General features: G+C 40.9%; 1 protein-coding gene across 4 annotated transcripts in view; it reads right to left on the bottom strand.

Moving 5' to 3' along the window:
- The window catches only part of nbeal2 (neurobeachin-like 2), a 227,775-nt gene that overhangs the window by 11,022 nt on the left and 195,007 nt on the right, over positions 1-21,746 (bottom strand). For all 4 annotated transcript variants that reach the window (XM_072570079.1, XM_072570081.1, XM_072570082.1 and 1 more), the window contains 7 exons: positions 21,183-21,280; positions 18,994-19,107; positions 15,782-15,862; positions 12,365-12,474; positions 11,028-11,200; positions 6,927-7,021; positions 3,281-3,397 (listed from right to left, as the gene is read on the bottom strand). In XM_072570079.1, coding sequence (XP_072426180.1) covers positions 3,281-3,397; positions 6,927-7,021; positions 11,028-11,200; positions 12,365-12,474; positions 15,782-15,862; positions 18,994-19,107; positions 21,183-21,280 — 788 coding nt within the window. The remainder of the gene's footprint in view (positions 1-3,280; positions 3,398-6,926; positions 7,022-11,027; positions 11,201-12,364; positions 12,475-15,781; positions 15,863-18,993; positions 19,108-21,182; positions 21,281-21,746) is intronic.

Raw genomic sequence — 21,746 nt, 5'->3', positions numbered from 1 at the left:
TGGTAATTATTTACCTCAGGATACTTGACGTTGAAATGTAGAAAACGTAACATGAGGCTATTCAGTCCATTGAATTGTTCAATGCAGGCCACCATCAAACCAATACCAGAACAATGAGAAAAGGAAGATGCAGCCCCAATGCTGCTGTCACAGCTAAGACGTATCCTAAACCGAACATGGCAATTTCTAGTCTCAAGTGGCGAATCAGTTATATCAATCATAGCTTAGTTGGTAGTACTAGTGCCTCTTAAGTCAGAAGGTTTTGGGTACAAATCGCTCCCCATCAATGTCAGCCTAGGGTTTTGAACATAAGCCAGAGAGTGCTGCACCATTGGAGGTGTCACCTTTTGGATGAAGTGTTCAACAGAGCACTAATCTATGACATGATCAATATAAAAGATTGCCGGGCACCAGCTTAAAGAATAGGGGGCAATTTTCCTCCTGTATCTATATTTATCCCTTAAATTGACATTATAAAAGCAGATATGTTCGCTATTGTCACATTATTGTTTGTAGGAGCTTGTTGTGCAAACTGTGTTTCGGGTTCCCCTACACTGTAACAGTGATGGCAGGAACGGAATGGCAAAGCATATCTGTTGGGAAACTACTTTAATTAGACTGAAGTCAGAACAAATCAATTAAACTACTTGTAAACTACAACAACAAGCTCAGTCTAACATGGCCTTTATACTTACTGTATTAGTCCTGGATGGATAAGCATGCCAATTATCTTACTGCCTTTGAACTTCTGTCTCAAGCTTCTCTATTCTCATTTCTTTTAAAAAAAAACTTGTTAACAGGATATGGCATCACTTATTATCCATCCCTAATCGGCCTTGAACTCAATAGCACGCATGGCCATTTCAGAGCCAACCACATTGCTGTGGGCTCAAAGTCACAAGACCAGGCAAGGATGGCATATTTCCTTTCCTGAAGGATATTTGTGAACCAGGTGGGCTTTTATGACAGTTGACAATTCTTCTAATTTCAAATTTATTTGTAAATAAATTCTAATTTCACCATTTGCTTTGGTGAAATTCAAATCCATGTCCCCTGAATTTTGTCAGTATTCACATTTGAAAAGGGTAATGTTGGTGCCCTTTTGGAATATGGAGATAGAAGCTACTAGATTAGATGGGATTGCAGTTAACAAAGAGGAAGCTTTAGCAATTTTGGAAAATCTGAAAATAGATAAGACCTCTGTGCCGGATGGGATTTATCCTCGATTCTCAGGGAAGCTAGGGAGGAAATTGCAGAGCCTTTGGTTTTGATCTTTATGTTATCACTGTCGACAGGAGTAGTGCCAGAAGACTGGAGGATAGGAAATATTGTTCCCTTGTTTAAGGAGGAGAGTCAGGACAACCCTGGTAATTATAGACCGGTGAGCCTTACATAGATTGTGGGTAAAGTGTTGGAAAAGGTTATAAGAGATAGGATTTATAATCATCTGGAAAGGAATAATTTGATTAGGAATAGTTAACACTGTTTTGTGAAGGGTAGGGCGTGCATAACTAACCTTATTGAGTTCTTCGAGAAGGTGACAAACAAGGTGGATGAAGGTAAAACGGTTGATATGGTGTATATGGACTTCAGTAAGGCATTAGATAAGGTTCCACATGGAAGGCTATTGCACAAAATACAGTTTCGGGATTGAGTGTTATTTAAAGGTTTGGAACAGAAATTGGCTAGCTGAAAGATGACAGAGGGTGATGGTTGATGGGAAATGTTCATCCTGGAGTTCAGTTACCAGTGATGTGCCACAAGGATCTGTTTTGGGGCCACTGTTGTGTGTCATTTTTATAAATGATTTGAATGTAGGCAAATAAGGATGGGTTAGTAAATTTGCAGATGACACTAAGGTGGAGTTGTGGATAGCACTGAAGTATGTCGTTGGTTACAGAGGGACATAGAAAAGATGCAGAGCTGAGATGAGAAGTGACAAATGGAGTTTAACGCGGAAAAGTGTTAGGTAGTTCACTTCAGTAGTAGTAGCAGGAACGCAGAGTACTGGGCTAATGGTAAAATTCTTGGCAGTGTAGATGAACAGAGATCTCAGTGCCCAGGTGCATAAATCCCTGAAAGTTGCCACCCAGGTTGATTGGCTTGTTAAGAAGGCATATGGTGTGTTGGTGTTTTTTCGTAGGGGGATTAAGTTTCAGAGCCACGAGGTCATGTTTCAGCTGTACAAGACATTGGTAAGGCCACACCTGGAGTATTGTGTATAGTTCCGGTCACCACATTGTAGGAAGGACGCAGAAGTTTTGCAAAGGATTCAGAAGAGATTTCCTAGGATGTTGCCTGGTATGGAAGGAAAGGCTGAGGGAATTGAGGCTTTTTTTCATTGGAGAGAAGGTTGAGAGGTGACCTAATCGAGACGTATAAGATAATCAGAGGGTTAGATAGGGTGGACAGCGAGAGCCTTTTTCCTCAGATGGTGATGGCTAACACGAGTGGACACAGCTTTAAACTGAGGGGTGAGAGATTTAGGACAGATATCAGGGGTTGTTTCTTTACTCAGAGTAGGAGGGACATGGAATGGCCTATCTGCAATAGTAGTAGACTCGCTGACGTTAAGGGCATTTAAATGGGCAATGGATATACATATAGTTAATGGAATGGTGCAGGTTAGATGGGCATCAGATTAATTTCACAGGTCAGCACAATATCGAGGGCCGAAGGGGATGTATTGTGCTGTAACGTTCTATGATCTCTGAATATTAATCTGGGATGCCAGTCCAATGACGTTACTTTTTTTGACACTGCCTCAACCACCTGAAGGAAGAGCAGCGCTCCAAAGGCTAGTGCTTCTAAATAAACCTGTTGGACTATAGCCTGGTGTGTGTGATTTTTAATGTTGTCCTTCTCTATTTGGTTTTGGATTTTCTCCACCATATGGATTTGTTCAGTTGGGTGACTTTTATCCGCACTCTTATCCAATGAACTCATCTCTTTGTGCAATCATTTATTCCCATAGTCATAGTGCCCCAAAGATACTTTTCTTAATCAACCAGTTAGAAATTACATGAACATACTAAACATGTTTTCCTGCAATCATTCTTCTGCTTTCATCTCTATTTCAAGGTTGCTATCACTGCTATTACTGTTTTCACAAGCTTCAATTTTCCTGCCTTCAACCAACACAAACCTCGTTCATGGTCTCAGCCTGTAGGTGTTGGCAGCAAACTGATCCTGCTCAGCTTAACATCGGAAATACTACATTACAGCAACCCAATTAATAATCCTCCCCTACTCCCAATCAGCCACACTGTGGAAGATTCACCTTAGACCCCGATACTGCCATGTCAAGCTCAGTACTGATGGCCACACACGTGACTGTGTCATCATGTCCGTAGAGGACCTGCACTGGCTTCTGAGCCAGACCACAAGCAAATCCACCCTGAAAAAAAAACACAAAAGATGAATGAACTGGAGCACTTCATGAACAAACAATAATTAATTTCTTAAACTGTTTCAACCCACTAGACGATTTATGTTAGCCATGGCTCAACAGCTGTACTCACATTCAGATTCAGAAAATAAAGGGTTCTAGTCACATGTATGATACTTAAGGATAAAACAACCTGACAGTCCAGTCCAGCATGATATATGCTGCAGTCTTTCAGATGAGACATCAAACCGATACCTTACTTCCCATCTCAGGTTATATAAAAATCCCTTGACACAACTTTGAGGAAAGGCTGTGTCTTGATCAACATCCCTTAAGCAACATATCATCCAGAAATATTTGCACCTCAGGCCCTACTATTGTGTTGTTAGGCTGAACCTAATGGGTTCTTTAAGGGCTGATTAAAATGTTTACAAGACGACAAACACACTTCAAAAGAATGCAGGCATGGACTATTTTCTAAACAGTGAGAAAATTCATAAAGCCAAAGTACAAAGGGATCTAAGAGTGCTAGTCCAAGATTCTCTAAAGGTTGACTTGCAGGTTGAGTCCGTGGTTAAGAAAGCAAATGTTATGCTGTCATTTATCTCAAGAGGGTTGGAATGTAAAAGCAGCAATGTGTTACTGAGACTTTATATGGCTCTGGTTAGGCCCCATTTAGCATACTGTGTCCAGGAAGGACATACTAGTACTGGAGTGTGTCCAGTGGAGATTCACATGGATGATGCCTGGAAGGGTAGGCCTAACATACGAAGAATGGCTGAGGATCCTGGGACTGTATTCATTTGAGTTTAGAAGGTTGAGAGGAGATCTAACAGAAACTTACAAGATAATGCATGGCTTAGAAAGGGTGGACGTTGGGAATTTGTTTCTGTCAGGCGAGGATACTAGGACCCGTGGGCACAGCCTTAGAATTAGAGAGGGTCAATTTAAAATGGAACGGAAATGAGGAGACATTTCTTCAGCTGGAGAGTGGTGGGCCTGTGGAATTCATTGCTATGTAGAGCAGTCGAGGCCGTGACGTTAAATGTCTTCAAGGCAGAGATTGACAAATTCTTAATCTCGCAAGGAATTAAGGGATCTGGGGAGAGTGTGATTAAGTGGCATTGAAACGTCCATCAGCCATAATTGAATAGCAGAGTGGACTCAATGGGCCAAACGGCCTTAATTCCACTCCTGTGTCTTATGGTCGAACAAAGAGTTAATTAATTGGGTTAAATTACTGAGATAAATGTTAAACAAGTGAGTCTCACACTGCCTTCCTGGTTCATTGGGGACTTTGGTAATGAAAGCACTTGGAGCTCTACCTCAGATTCCATGAGCCAGGTCTCGCGAATCCCAGCCCAGTGGTGGATGCCCAATGAATGGGGCAAAGATCCCCATTTGAATCTCATGTAACATGCTGTACCACTATTTACAGTACTTTCAGCACTTTTCCACACATTATTTTATGCATAAAAAAGTTGAAAAACATCTCCTGTTGGTTCCTCATTAACCACACAATATTCTGTCTTCCACCCAGACAAAGCCATGCACTTACTTCCAAGCCAAAACAGACTGTTTTTAAACCAGGCCTGCTTTCCATGTAGTCTTCCACTTTCTAATTGCTCATTGTCATGTCCAATTAACCCTTAATGATTCACTCATAACAATCTAGTTTGGAGATATTAATTTTAATTCCAACATTACAACAGTAGATTATTTTTTTTTACTCAACCTATCCTGAAATGTTACAATATTCTGGAACAAGGAGACGTTTTTGCTAACTTACGTCTGCTGACTTAAGACAGTTTAAAAAATGTGGCATCCAGGCTTTCCTTAAGTGGCTTTAAGGATGTTGGAATGCTGACCACTGATTAATTCTTCTAGTTCTGCAACTGCTCAAGTCTAATTATTCCACATGGCAACACAAATACATTACATTACCTACAAGAAAATATTACCATGTGACTGCACATGGTAATAAAAGGAGTCCAAAGAAACCAGAAAGTGGTTTGGCGCTCCTGAAATGTGCAAGTGTTTGAAAAAAAAATGGTGTCCTGATCAGTATCAAACAGCACTTAGAAGCACTGAGAGTATCAAGGGCACCGAATGTATGACTGGGAGGAGACTTTGATGTCCATTACCAAGAGTGGCTCAGTAGCTGGAATCAATGCTGACTGAATGTGACAAGTCCTCAAAGATATTGTTGAGGACTTATAAAGTCAATGGTAGGGCCTTGGGAATGTTGCCAAACAAAGATGCAGTTGCATAGTTCCTTGGAAGTGGAGTGGCAAGTAGATAGGGTGGTCAAGGTGATGTTTGGCATGCTTGCCTTCATTGGTCAGTGCATTAAGTCGAGGAGTTGAGACGTCATGTTGCAGCTGTACATGACATTGGTAAGGCCACTTTTCGAATTCTATGTTCAATTCTGGTTTCCCTGCGAAAGGAGAAGTATTGTTAAACTTGAAAGGGTTCAGAAAAGATTTTCAAGGATGTGGTTTGTTGAATAGGCTGGAACTGTTTTCCCCTGGAGCGTCAGAGGCTGAGGGGTGACCTTATAGAAGTTTAGAAAATCATAAGGGGTATGGATAGGGTGAATAGCCAAGGTCTTTTTCCCCAGTCCAAACTAGAGAGCATAGGTTTAAGGTGAGAGGGGAAAGATGTAAAAGATGTTAGGGACAACGTTTTCATGCAGAGAATATAGTGTGTTGCTAGAGGAGATGGTAGAGGTGGGTACGTGAATAGGAAGGGTTGAGCAGGATATGAGCTAATTGCTGGCAAATGGGATGAGATTATTTTAGGACATCTGATCAGTGTGGACGAGATGGACCAAAGGGTCTGGCTCCGTGATGTATAATTCCATGACACACAGACTATGACAAGTAAGCACATTTGAGAATAAGCTACTTGATCTCAATAATCTAGCTGCTACAGATTATTCTGCCCATAAGGATACTGTTAGGAGTGAACATTGCTCAGTTCTGGACTGTGAAAACAAAGACCTATCTTCTCATGAAGGATTCCATCTATCATGTTTCACTGTATCATCATAATGCAAAAAACTGGACAGCCTTGTAGTTCTGAGAACCATCCACTGCAGAATGATCAAGTCCCAGTACATGCCTTATTCTACCATCCAAAATTCCAGATTCAATGAGGTGTGGAAAAATATGCAGAAGAGCAACAGGCATACCTAAAAATAAGGTTTCAAACTAGAGATGTTACAACAAAAGACTAAATACACAATAAACAGTAGAAAAAGTAAACTGTAGATTAATGCTTTAGCTAATGAATTAGAAAAGGATCTGAATTTGCTGGACCTCAATACATTTTTGACTTATCTAAAAGACCTTAAATTAGAGAAATTCCCAGACTGTTACTGGTCACTCCTGTGACATGCCCAAGATGAGATAGAGAAATGAACTGGGATACTGAGAGCCAACCGACGTCCTATCCTATCACTGTATGGTCATCCCATTCAACACACTTTCACAAATTCATTCTTCTCACTTGTGGTGCACCCCTAAGGGCATCTTACTTGTTGGATGACCTGCCACACTATGCATGTAGTGTCTCTTGATCCAGAGATGAGATAGGTCCCACAATGATCCAAGGCCAGGCATGTCACAATATCTAGGGGAAATAAAAGTAATGATTAACAGTGATGGTAGGAAACATATTGGAATCATCACTCAAGGAAGAAAGATCATTTAGAAAAGAAAAATGTACGAACAAATAGTCACTCAGGATTCCAAAACTGAAAGTTTTGCTTAACCAGCCTTGTTGAATATTTTCAAGTAACAGAGTAAACAAAAGTATGAAGTAGATGGAATTTTACTGGATTTTCAAAAGGCCTTCGATTAGTGCCCCATTATAGACTAATGAATAAGGTCAGAGAATGTGGAGTCAGAGGACAAGTAGAAGAATGGAGATATAGGTGAGGAATGTAATAAATTACTGGAAGATATTACAAGTTTTCAGAATGGACAAATAATTGCCAATTTTATTACCTATAAATGTAAAGTACAGGTGCACAATCCTGTATCTGAAATGTTCGGGACGAGCTGGTTTTCTGAATTCAGAATTTTTTGTATTTCAGATTAAGTGACAGTTTGATGGTGAAATTTTAAAATAATCTTACCGAACAGCAGACTCACTGAGTAAAACAGGCCCTGAGGCAGAATTGAGGCCTGTCAGTGCTGGGCCACGCCTCCCCCACATCGCATCTGAGTGACATGCACCAAATGGGTGTGGAGTTGGGCTAACTGTTTGCACGCCAAAAAACCTTGTTAATGAGAAAAACTTTAAAGAAACCTTCGGATTTCGGAGCTTTTTGGATTTCGGATAAAGATTTGTCTACCTATATTATTTTTGTAAGAAGAATAGGAAAGTGACTTATTACCTTGAACTTGGAAGTTTAGGGTGGAGCAAAAAAAAAGGGATCTTGAAGATCAATCACTAAAATTGTGAGGTGGTTAAAGATATGGAAGTGTTCAATTGGCCACAAACATATTGAATGTTTGTCAGGCACAACAGGTTAAATTGCCTACTCTTGTTCCCATTTTACCAAGGCCATAAAAAAAAACAATCCAAACACTCAACTTTGCTGACAGAGGGTTGGTAAGAGCAATGAAAAGAAAAGAATTTATGATAAACCTATATTCAACTTTGGTTAGACCACATTTGGAACACTTGATGCAGCTCTGATTGCCATATTATAAAGACAACACAGAGATAGTGCAGAGGGTACACAGAAGATTTGCAAAGACCAAAAATGTGTAAATATCCATATCAGGTCAGGATTGACAGGCTGGGTCACATTTCTCTTGAAAAAAGACTGAGGGATGACTTAATACATGCTGCTACTTCTGGGGAAGAGCAAAACTGGATGCCACTGATACAACATAGTCACAGAGAAATTAATGGGAAATTCAGAGGAAACCTCTTCACCAAAAGACTGGTGAAAATATAGAACTATACAAGGCACTAAATTAGACCATTTGGAAAATTTCAGATCCTCCACTTTCCTGCCTTTTCCCTTTACCATTGATTCCAGTACGGATTAAAAATCTGTCCAAAATAGTCTTGAAAACACTTAACAACTCAGCCTTGACAGCCTTCTGCAGTAAAGAATTCCATGGATTCACTATTCCTCTGTGAAGAAATTCCTCTTCATGTTGGTCTTAAATTTGAGATTCCTTATTTTCAGATTATGCCCTCTGGTCCTAGATTTTCCCACAAACGGAAGCAACTTTTCTGTACCCACCCCATCAAAACCGTTCAGAAATTTGTATATTTAAATAAGGTTTCCCGTTATTCTTCTAAATGCTAATGAGCTGGTATATCTTTCCTTAGAGAAGGGGTCCAAAACTATTCACAATATTCCAGTTGTGATCTGATGACTGCCCTGTACAGTTTTAGCAAGATTTGCTTACTTTTATATTCTATTTCCTTACAAATAAAATACAACATCCTAATTACCATCCTTATTACCTGCTGAATTTGTACGATAGCTTTTTGAGATTTATGCTATTATCACACTGTTGTAGGTCTTTTAGGACATGCAACAGATATAGGTAAAGTTCCCTAGACATAGTGCCTGCACTCGTCAACATACACCCACCATACCCCCACACCCCCTACCTTCTCCAGCCTATTGGCCATGAGACTTCAGCTGCAAATCAGTCCCAGTTAACTGTATACAAGTCTAATTTCCTTGATGATTGAAAGATTCCTGGGGATAATCCTCGATCATCAATCTGTTGAAAACCATGCACCAGAAACTTAACTTGACAGGTCATAACTACTAGGCAAAAAAGTGAGGACTGCAGATGTTGGAAACCAGAGTTTAGATTAGAGTGGTGCTGGAAAAGCACAGCAGGTCAGGCAGCATTCGCGGAGCAGGAAAATCAATGTTTCGGGCAAAAGCCCTTCATCAGGAATGGAGGCAGGGAGCCTCCAGGGTGGAGAGGTCATAATTACTGTAGCTTCAAGAGCAGGGAAGTAAGTCATTTCCTGACTCCTCAAAGCTGGTCCATCATTTACAAGGCATAGGCTAAGAGTGTTGATGGATATTCTCAATTTGTCTGAATGAGGACAACTCCAACAATATTAAAAGATAGCTGACAAAGCATCCTGCTTGATGAGCATTCCATCCACTCCAAGATGCACTGTAACCATTTGTCAAGGCTGCTTCAACAGCATTTTCTGAACACGCAATCTTGACAACTTCGAAGAGTAAGGGCAGCAAATGAAAGGAAATACCGTCATCTGGAAGTTCCTTTTCAAGTCACACACCATTCGGAGGTGGAAATGCAATTCTGTTTCTTTATTGTCATTAAGTCAAAATCTTGGAATACCCTTCTTTTTGTATGTGTCTCCAGAGGTTTAAAGGGCACTCAGCATCACCTTCTCAAGAGCAATCAAATAGGCAATGTACAACCAAGCCATAAAGCCCAATCCCATGAAATGATAAACAAAACAGAACCTGCTGAGTCAAGTATCAAAGCAGAAAAGTGGAACAACCTACACTCCAGCACTACTCTCTACGTACCCAAACTTGGGAAAATATGGTTCTGGGTGACCATTTCCATTTTCTGTTAGTTTCGATGAGCATAGTTGTTATGAAGGTGTAAGGAGTACTGCATCTTTAGAATTAGAATCCTACAGTGTGGAAAGAGGCCCTTTGGCCCAACAAGTCCACACTGACCCTCCAAACAGTAACCCACCCAGACCATTCCCCTACCCTATATTTACCCCAACTAATAACCTACACTATGAGCAATTTAGCATGGCCAATTAACCTGACCTACACATCTTTGGATTGTGGGAGGAAACCCACACAGACACGGAGAGAATGTGCAAACGCCACACAGTCACCCAAGGCTGGAATTGAACCCGGGTCCCTGGCTCTATGAGGCAGCATGCTAACCACGGAGCCACCATTACACCCATGAGGAGAGTTGAAAAGCTAGCAAGGACTTAAAGAAGAACAGAGTACTGGAAAATTTAAAATGCAAAATTTGTAAGAACAGCTAGCAGTACCCGTGTTGCTATGAGGCAAAAACAAATTCAAATTCGGCCAGTTTAAATTATGCTCCAAGATACCAAACCCCAATCAAGTTTGAACTTAGTATTTTGACAATATTAAAACCAATGAAATGGTCAGATGCTCTGGGGCATAAAACAGGAAAAAAAAAATTGAACAGTTGAAAGAGAACTCTTAAACTCTGAGTGGTACCGGTCTAGAGAAGGAGTTTGCACAGAAAAATACAACACCACCTACCTGGAGAGCAAATCTACAGAGGAAGATACAAAGAGAAGATTCAACAGCTGGCTGGTTTTGAAATTTGAATTTTTCAGTAAATCTTAATCGTGGGTTTTATCAGACCAGTATTGGAGAGGGGAAGGTAATAGATAGATTTAAATAAATGAGTTGTAAATAGTTTTTAGTTAATATTCACTGTTAGACTAAAAAAAAGAAAGTTTTAATTCTTATTTTAAATAGTGGCTTTGGGTTAGTTCTCGGCCTCTCAAATTTTCACAGATTACCACACGGGGTAAATCTTTTCTGTGTGCGTTACCCCATGTCCTAACACAGTAAAAGTTATTACAATGATGAAAACTGGATATTACTGACCTATGTGCCTTATGATGTGCCCCGTCACTTTGCCCTTGCTCAGTGACGTAACCCGGAGACTGTTATCCCAGTGGCCGCCACTGAAGAGAAGTTTACCGTCAGGGGAAACGACCAGGATTTTTGGTGATAAATTGACTCCAGGAGCAAATGGGCCCGACAAGAAGCGCTGAGACCTGAAGAAATAGTCATAACAGAATGAGTAAAATATGGTAAATTATTTAATGATCTTTAATGTTCTGGAATTGTGAAGCCTGGAGACCTTCCATAGTAATTTTCAAGATGATGTCAACTTTCAAGCACAGCATATATTAAAGGGGACAACACTCTAGGAGATGGTGCAAAAAAAAAGGGACAGCAACTCCAAGGGGCAGTATGTCAAAAGGATAGCGTAATAAATGGGACTAACTCTCTAGGTCAGTGACTCTAGGGGACAATAGAACATAGAACAAAACAGCACAGAATAGGCCCTTCGGCCCTCGATGTTGTGTCGACCTGTGAGCTATTCTCAGCTTGCCCCCCTATACTATCCCAAAATCATCCATATGCTTATCTAAGGATTGTTTAAATCTCCCTGGTGTGGCTGAATTAACTACGTTAGCAGGTAGGGCATTCCACGTCCTTACCACTCTCTGCGTAAAGAACCTGCCTCCGACATCTGTCTTCAATCTATCACCCCCCAATTTGTAGTTATGCCCCCTCGTACAAGCTGACGTCACCATCCTAGGAAAAAAATTTGTGCTGTCTACCCTATCTAATGCCCTGCTCATCTTGTATGTCTCTATCAAATCCCCTATTAGCCGCCTTCTTGCCAATGAGAACAGGTTCAAGTCTCTCAGCCTTTCCTCATAAGAACTTCCCTCCAGACTAGGCAACTTCCTGGTAAATCAATATGTTAAAGGGGACAGCAACTCTCGGGGTTAGTTTATTAACGGGTCAGTAACTCTAAGCAACAGTGTAGTAAAGGTGTCGGTTATTCTCAGTGTCAATGTTTCAAAAGGGACAGCAACTCTAAAGGGACAGTTGTTAAAGGAGACAGTAACTAAGGGACAATATGTGTTAAAGGGGACAGTAGTCTTGGTGTCAGTGTTTTAAAGGTGACAATAACTCTCATTGACCTTTTGTTATAGGGGAAAGTGATCCAGTAATGTGTGAGTTTTTCAAACCTTAGACATCATGGAAGAAGTATTCCACGTTTAGTTTGAATAGTAATGGAGTTAGTGACTTTAAAACGATAAAATGATCCTTTGAAAGAGTCTTTAAAAGATTACATAAATTCGGAATCAAGGTGGAATTATTTTGATCATGGAACTAAATAAAATCTTATAAATTGCACTTACTTAGCGTTGGAGACATTTTGATCTCGTGTGAAGGTGAAGTAGTTGGAAATGTTTTTGTCATATGGCAGCCAGCCATGAGTTCCTATCAACCCATTCACACTCACTGTGACCTGAGAGAAACAGAGTGGTGTGTTCACAATCAGGAGGATGATGATAATAATATCTGAGATATAAAGTTTGAATATTCCATTTCACAACCACAGCTGACCATTATTACAGAGACCAAAGGCCCACTAGTATAGTGGGTGGATAATTGTAATCAGCCAAGTGATTTACTTCAATGTTATACATCGATTCTTCCACCTTTCATTTTGGCTTGTTCTTCTGAGTAATTGATACAATCACTCAATGAGGTGCTTTTTAAAAAAAAAATGTAGATTGAACACGCTGATGTTATGGAGTCATGATTGCTCTTTTTTTTTATATAACCTCTGGCCTGAGCAGGGAAGCTACTACGACACTTTTACCAAATGAAGTGAGTGGGAAGACGACCCAGGATTACTATTTAATAACTGTCAGCTCGTTAAACTGGTTCAGAATCAGACTTCTGCCACTCATGACAGGAAGTCCCATCTCCAATTACATGTGGCCAATGTGGGACTGCAGGCATTCTCTAAAGAGGAGGAGTCAGAAAGCTGGAGGATTCATCAACGCCTGTCAACACAGGCTCACACGTTTGGTGGTGGTGAGGGGGGTGCGGTGGTGAAGGCTGTGTGTTGTGGCGATGAGGTGGGATGTCTCCATGTGGAAGAAGGCGTCCAAAGAGGAGGGAGCCACTCAGCCCACAGAACGATCAGCAGGTTAATTACATAGCACGGTCACCTCCCACCACCAAGAGTGGTGAACCCAATTGGTCAGAGGCAGGGCTGGTAAAATGCAAGCTAGAGACCTGCATTACATGTCAACCATCCTCCGGACATGATTTGGGGTGAGGGTGAGTTGGGAGTGTGCATAACATTCCATGTTTTATTTCAAATTTGCTTCAGTTAGTGAAAAACGGGCTGCAAAATGCGTTGGCATAAAAATAAGTTATGAAAGACGTGATAATAAATACAAGCTCTTCCTTCTTTATTGAAACTCCCACAAGTTTCAAGGTCAGATGGGAAGAATTTCTGTGAACTGATTGGTGCAGATTTGGGCAATCCTGAATCTAGTGGTCACTTTTATTTATCCTGTTTCCCTCATTCTATTTCTTCAGAAAAGCATTAACCTGGGATTAGTTTGAATGCAGTTTTGGGTATGTTGGCTCAGATCTTCCAATTGGAAGAACATTGTTGGAGCAAGATACCCCGAGTGATAGACTATGTAACTTGCATGGAAAGTCTAAACTTCTGATGGGCAATTACCCTGCATCTATAAACTTCATAAAAGGTTTACAGCCCTGAGGTAGAGTCACAGACTTCAGAGAGCACATTCTGACTGATTTACTTCAATATGTATCTCAGAAAAAGGGGAAAAACAAATTTTAAACCTTTTTTTGTCCTGGGTAACATTAAAACCAAACCCCCAAAACTCTATTTGCCCTCTCAATACCTGATGTAAGCTGACCTGAACCCCCCTCGCAAACATGATGCCTTACCCAGCCTGATAATCTCTGACCCAAATGCCCACCTCAATCAGACCCAAAGCTGCTTACACTCCATCACCAACCCAGATGGCCTCCTTCTTCAAAGGCCGCAATTTCCCCCCAGACGTGATCGACGATGCCCTCCACTGCATCTCCTCCACTTCCCGCTCCTCCAACCGCCACCGGGACAGAACCCTACTGGTCCTCACCTACCACCCCACCAACCTCCATATATAGCATATCATCCGCCGTCATTTCCGCCACCTCCAAACGGACCACACCACCAGGGATATATTTCCCTCCCCTCCCCTATCAGCGTTCCGAAAAGACCACTCCCTCCATGACTCCCTCTTCAGGTCCACACCCCCCACCAACCCAACCTCCACTACCGACACCTTGCCCTGCAACTGCAAGAAATGCAAAATTTGCGCCCACACCTCCCCCCTTACTTCCTTCCAAGGCCCCAAGGGATACTTCCATATCCGCCACAAATTCACCTGCACCTCCACACACATCTTTTATTGCATCCGCTGCACCCGATGTGGCCTCCTCTATACTGGGAGACAGGCCGCCTACTTGCGGAACGTTTCAGAGAACACCTCTGGGACACCCGCACCAACCACCCAACCACCCCGTGGCTCAACACTTCAACTCCCCCTCCCACTCCACCAAGGACATGCAGGTCCTTGGACTCCTCCATCGCCAGACCATAGCAACACAACGGTTGGAGGAAGAACGCCTCATCTTCCGCCTAGGAACCCTCCAACCACAAGGGATAAACTCAGATTTCTCCAGTTTCCTCATTTCCCCTCTCCCCACCTTGTCTCAGTCAAATCCCTCGAACTCAGCACCGCCTTCCTAACCTGCAATCTTCTTCCTGACCTCTCCGCCCCCACCCCCACTCCGGCCTATCAACCTCACCTTGACCTCTTTCTACCTATCGCATTTCCAACGCCCCTCCCCCAAGTCCCTCCTCCCTACCTTTTATCTTAGCCTGCTGGACACACTTTCCTCATTCCTGAAGAATGGCTTATGCCCGAAACATCGATTCTCCTGCTGCTTGGATGCTGCCTGACCTGCTGTGCTTTTCCAGCAACACATTTTCAGCTCTGATCTCCAGAATCTGCAGTCCTCACTTTCTCCTCCATCACCGATCCACCCTACCGTCCTGCGCTACTCATCTGTCACCTTCTCCCACCATCTACTAAACCTACTTTCTCTCAAGTCACATTTCTCAGAAGGCCAATATCAGAGGTTCTGGCTGATGCTAGGAGCTTCTGGACAAGGTAAGTGAAAAGAGCAAAGTGGCAATCTGACTGTGATTTCCACTTCCCAGAAGTTTCAGTCATATATTTCTTTAGTCATATTATAGCCATACTGTTACTTTAAGCACTTTTATTTACTCGTGGGACATGTGCATCACTTGATGGCCAGCATTTTTTGCCTGCCCCTAGCTGTTCTAGAACTGAGTGGCTTGCTAGGCCATATTAAAGGACAGTTGAGAGTCAACCGCATTGCCATGGGTCTGGAGTGACATGTAGGCCAGACTAGGAGAGGATGGCAGAGTTCCTTCCCAGATAATTTTCTTCTCTAACAATTGTCTATGGTTTCACAGTCAGCAGCAGATTCTTAATTCAAGATTTAAAAAAAAATTCATTCAAATTCCCACCATCTGTCATGGCAGGATTTGAACCTGGGATCCCAGAACATTAGCTGAGTTTCTGGATTAATAGTCTAGCGATAGTATCACTATGCCATCACCTCCCCATTGTGATTGTGCATGGATTGGACTTCTTTTTCCACAAAAGAGAAACTGATGACTTTGATGTTTTTTGACATTGTCTACTCACCAGAACATATGGAGTTAAATAAGAGTACGTTTGGTTTGTTGGCACCAAGGCCTGCACTAGTGGAATATCATCGCTGATGCCCTGAAAGACAGATAGGGTTATGAAATCATTTCTACATTCTCTAATAATACATCATATTGGAGAGGCATGAACAACCAAGGACCCTGTTCTGTACTTGAAGATTCTTTTGTAAACTACATCAAGCATTTCTACTCCTTCCTCATACTGAAGACATTTTCTCAACTCAAGAACAACACAGGAGCAGGAGCTAAGTACCTGGGCCTCAATATCTCCCATGTGTTGGGCAGAATGATTATAAAAATCTTGTTTCTTTCAATTCTTCAAAAGTCCTATTTATTAATGCTTTTCAAAACATTAATGAAAAGAAGTAGACCATTCAGTCCCTGAATGTCTATTTGTACCTTAACCTATTTCCTTTGCTCCATATCTTTTGTTAGCCACACATAATAAAAACATATTTAATCTATTAGAGTTGACAAGGCACTGACACCGAATGAGATGTATACAAGCATTTTGAAGGAGGTGAGGATAGAAATTACAAGGGCACTGGCTGTAATCTTTTAGTCTTCTGTGGGCCCTGGGGCAGTGCCAGAAGTCTGGAGATTTACAAACAATACAGCCTTGATAAAGAAGGTAGAGTTTTTGAACAGGTAACAGAAAGGGCCAATGAGGGTTAAATTGTTGATGTGGTATACATGGATTTCTGGAAGTAGTTTGGTACAGTGCCACACAACAGACTGGTGGAAAGTTATAGGTCCTGGTATAAAATGGAGCATAGAATACATACAAAATCAGCTGAGTGATTGGAAAGGCTTATTTCAGGCTGAAGGAGGACGGTCAGTATTGGGGCCCTTGCTTTTCCTGATATATATTAATGATCTGTATCTGGGTGTGCAGGGGACAATTTCAAAGTTTGCAGTTGGCATTAAATTTGGAAGAATGTAATCGGTGAGGAGGGTTGTGCAGATTTTGACAAGTTGCTGGAGTGGGCAGATAGGTGGCGAATGAGGTTCAATGCAAAGAAGTATGAAGTGACGCATTTTGCTAGAGAGAGCATTTAAAGACATAAGAAAATAGAGATACAATTCTAAAGGGGGCTCAGGACCAGAGGAATCTAGGTATGTATGTGCACAGATCATTGAAGGTAGTAGGACAGGTGAAAAGAGCAGTTAATAAAGCAAAGTGTTCTTGACTTTATTTATAGAGGTGGACTACAAGAGCAAGGAACTCATTTTTAACATGTACAAGATACTCAGATGGAATACAGTGTAACAGTTGGACATCACATTATAGGATAGATGTAAATACACTGGACAGAGTACAGAAGAGATTTAAGAATGATTCTAGAAATGAGAAACTTTAGTCATAGGATAGATTGATGAAGTTGGGACTGTTCTCCTTGGAGAGAAGGCGGCTGAGAGGAGATTTGTTAGAGGTTCTCAAAATCATGACTGGGTTGGATAGAGTGGAAAGGGAGAAGCTGTTTCAGCTTGTCAAAGAAAAAAATGAGTAAAAGGGTAGAGATTTAAAATGATGTACAAATGAAGCAAGGGTAATATGAGAAAACATGTTTTCACACAGGGAGCAGTTAGAGGACACAATGCACTGCCTGGAAATATGGTGGGGGCAGGTTCAATTAAGGCATTCAAGAGAGCATTGGATGGTCATTTGGACAGAAGTAGTGTGCAGATTTATGAGGAAAAGGTAAGAAATTGGTAGTAGGTAACAGGTGAAGGCAAAATGGGACAAATGGCCTCCTTCTATACTGAAACAATCCTGTGGTTCTGTCAGTCTCAATCTTATAATAGTCATTTGTCTAGCATTCACAGCTTTTTTGGAGGAATGAGTTTCTGAGATCTTGATTAACCTCAGCATGAAAAAAGGTTTCCAAATTTACAATAAATTATCCAGACATTGTCATTTTCCTTTGATGATCACCTTCTATCCTGATCTCTTTTGATCATAAGTAAAACTCCCACAGTTACACTGTTCAAAATGCTTTTTTATAAGTTTGTTTACTGGTCGATACCAATTACTGAACATCTTTCAGCTCTCTAAAACACAAGAGCTTCTAAATCAAGCAGTACTGAAGGGGTGTTGCATTTTCTCATATTTTGGCAGAGACTTTAAACCACACAAGACTGTATGTGTCTTCCTAGGTGATCATGTATTTAAGATCCTCAGGCACCTATTATAGAAAAGTATTCTCTCAGTGACTTAGATGAAACTTATCCCTTAATCACATTCCGAAACACATTCTCTGGTTATTATTTCAGGGCTGAATGTGGGAGTCTTACTGTAGTATTTCACTATAACAGTGATTCAATGTCAATTGCTCTTCAATGGCTTTGAAACAGTTTGACATATTCTGATGTATTAGTATAGTGCGTTTCACAACAAATCTTCCTTTTCACATCATTGAAGAAAATTTGGCCTTATTTATGGCTGAAAAACAAAATACAAAAGGTAGAAGCAAGTACAGTTCCTCAATTGGAAAATCCTAATGAATGACATTTCACAGCATTTATTAACTTTAAACTTAAAGTCTTAAACCATTGAGCATATGTGAGGAGGAGTAAGGAAAAGTGCAGAATAAATTTCCCTCAAAAGAACTCAGGATTGAAGGACTTCAGTTACTTGGAGACGGTAGGGATGCTGAAGTTGCTCGCTTTAGAGCAGAAAGAAAGATTGAATACAGGTTTTAAAATTCTGCTGGATCTTGAAGAAAATACTTTGTAGGAGAGTGATTACACTGTGAACTTGTATTCCATTTATTCATTCACAGAAATGGAAATGGATAGCAAATCGATGGTGCGAAATGTCACTCAGTAGGTCTGTCCAAAAGAGGAAATATCATTTTGTCCCTATCTGCTCGAGCTTCATAGCAAGCATTTATTGAGCATCACTAGGGGGAAGTAAAGTATATAAATAAATCAAAAAATAATAGAATGACACATTGATGGGGTTAATTGAAGTATGGTTGGAGAAGGTTCTTATGGGGCATGAGCTTTAGCATTGACCAGTTGGGTTGAATGGTCTGTTTCTATGTTGTAAAGTTGATGAAATAAATGGTTTGTGGTAGTGGTGGTGGCAATGATGTTGGGGGTGGGGTGGGGTTGGTTGGTTGGTTGGGGAGATGGAGAGAATACCTTGACCTCTGCATTGGGCAGGTAAACTGGTCAATCATTTACCTCAACAAAGAAGGACTTGAGTTGGCCCAAGTGCTCAAAGACATTTGGTGTGGAATCAAATCGTGCTAAGCGCCTGGCAGCATTCTCTGCACTAAGACGTGGAGGATGTGGCTCCTGAAAGAAAGAAAAATCACACACACAGAGGAGTTAGTATGCTACATTGTTAAGGATGAGAATCGTCCTTCCCCAAAGTCCCAACTTTCTTCACTCCTACTAGGATGAGAGCATTGTCCTGAAAGTCGAAAGCATTACCATTACCTCTGGAATTCAGAATAGTGAAAAGTGATCTCACTGAATTGTTTAAGATAATAGAGGCATTGACAGGGTGGGTGCTGACCTTGGACCTGGAATGGATCAAAAATCCATGAAAAGGAATTGGCCTGTTAAAACTGAATTGAGGAGAAATCTGATTACTCTACTGATTCTTTACAATTCTCTATTCCAGAGGTCTGCTGTTACTTAGCAGTACATTCAGTACTGAAATCCATTTTGAATATGAAGGAAATCAATAATTATGGATATAGGACAAGAAAACTGAGCGCATACAGAAATTCAGCCATGATTTAACTGAATGGTCGAGCAGGCTCAAGTGGTCATATGGCTTATTCCTGCTCCTGTTTCTTATAACTTCTGCTGAAGGTATTGATTTGCACCACAGAATAGATAATTCAAAATATTCTGAACAAATTGAGGGAAAAACTTTCTCCTGAGTTTAGTCCTGACTGGCCAATTCCTTATCCCAGGATGTTGGCCTTGGTTCTAGGGTCTAGCCAGGGGAAACAGACTCTGAAGTGTGTGCTACCTTTCCCAAGTGACCATTCATCAAGTGTCAGATTTAATAGCCATTTTCACTCTTGGACACAAACTGTATACACACAGACACACACTTAGCAGTAAGAATCATGGGATTATGTGAGTTAAGAATGCAGCCAAACTGCATAACTGGTGATAACATGTGAGTCAAATCCCAAGAAACAATTAATTCAACTGCAAATTTGCTTAAGTAGAAATGAGAGTAGGGATATTAAGAACAATATAGAAGGATAACTTTTTCTCCTCCCAGAGGTTGGGGATGTTGCTTTGCTTGCCAAAATTAAGCAGTGAACAGATAAACTTACATGGAACTAAATTAATGATGGACTTTATAGTCTGAACTCAAGTTCAAATTCAAGGCATTTTATGATGATGAAGAGGCAGGAGCATAAGTAACCCATCAAATCCACTCTGGCATTCAACAAGATCATAGCTGACTTGATAATCCTCAAATCCACTTTTCTGCATTTTCCACATAATCCTCGATTCCCTTACTAATTAAAGATCTGTCCCGCTCAGCCTTGAATATACTTAACGATCCAGCCTCTGCAACCCTCAGGTTGAGTGTCTAGGCCAACACATTGCCCTATGAAGTTGGTCATGGGTCATCTTTCTGCTGGATAGAAGCCTTTGACCTTCAGAGGACAGTTATACAAGCCACATTGACATGGCGTCACTCAGACTAATCAGTACAACAATCCAATAGCTTTACATTAATTTTTACTGCCAGCTATTTTACTTCCAGAATTTTAATAAATTTCATCAGTATAAATATGTTTATTGTTTGATCATATTATTCAGTGAGATTTGTACTTAAAATGTCCAGATTCCTAGTCCAGTGGCATAACCATGATCACAGTTCAATAGCTAGGTGAATATTTAAAAATAAGATGACCACTGTTTTGCAGATTCAAAGATAGTTTGAGTTCTCCAATTCATAAAGAGCAAGAAAGTTCAAGGTTTGATCAAATCTAACAGGGCTCTTGACCACAACTTCTGCTGAAAACTGAGAGGTTATTTGGTGAATACAGGGCTGGTGCGATATGGTTGACTAGCCTTCCATTTACAGACTCAAACAAGTGTCACAAATGAGAGGTACTGGGAGTTTGGAAGGGCAAATTGCTTGAAACGAAATGAGACAACCATAAATCAAGAAATAAGGAGCATTAGTTGGGAAAGTAGAGGTATAAGGCAGAAAATAATTTTAAGTGAGCAGTTGAAATGATGAGAGGCTAACAGCATAGTAGACTATGGAACAAGTGTAGGTAAATAGGATAGTGTAGCTTGGTGCTTGTTGGTCAGCATTGATATGGTGGGCCCAAGGGCCTGTGTCTATGCTGCATGACTGCGACTATGAAAGTAATTTAACTTCATACCTTCAGAAGTTGGCATGGAGTTTGCCCAAAATTACTGATGATTCCTTCTAAAGCTTTCCTTCCAGTTTCATCAGCAATTGCATCCAGATCTACTGCACCTATACAGCAAGAAATGAGATAATGTTGAACGCAATATTGAATGATATGACCCCAAATCTACAAAACCACAGGGGCAAAACTTAATTGAGAAATGTAGCTGAAGTGTTCATGTCCCAGTGTCAGAGGGCCATCATTGAGAACTGACGACTAAAGAGTTAAAGTTACAGATTTTGGGTTGGATTTTACATCAGCAATATGGGCAGATTGTCCCACAAGAAGAAACATTCTTCCATGTGTATCCAGTCTGGACTCCTCATGATTCTATGCAGTTCAATCAAGTTCACATTTTTCCATATTAGACTTGATCTGCCAGGTCTTTATTCAGTCTAATCCTCTCAAATGTTTGTCACTGTATTCTATTGACCTATCCGTTAGCCTAATTTGGCATTTCCCTTTAGAATGTATTCATTCATTGATTCCTGTGAACTATTTTCACCCTCTAGAAGGCAGGCAGAAGCAAATTAA

The sequence above is a fragment of the Chiloscyllium punctatum genome, chromosome 5, assembly GCF_047496795.1.
Source record: "Chiloscyllium punctatum isolate Juve2018m chromosome 5, sChiPun1.3, whole genome shotgun sequence".
NCBI classification, from domain to species: domain Eukaryota; kingdom Metazoa; phylum Chordata; class Chondrichthyes; order Orectolobiformes; family Hemiscylliidae; genus Chiloscyllium; species Chiloscyllium punctatum.
Note: the sequence above shows the minus strand (reverse complement) of the source record. Positions and strands in the feature narration are given on the sequence as shown.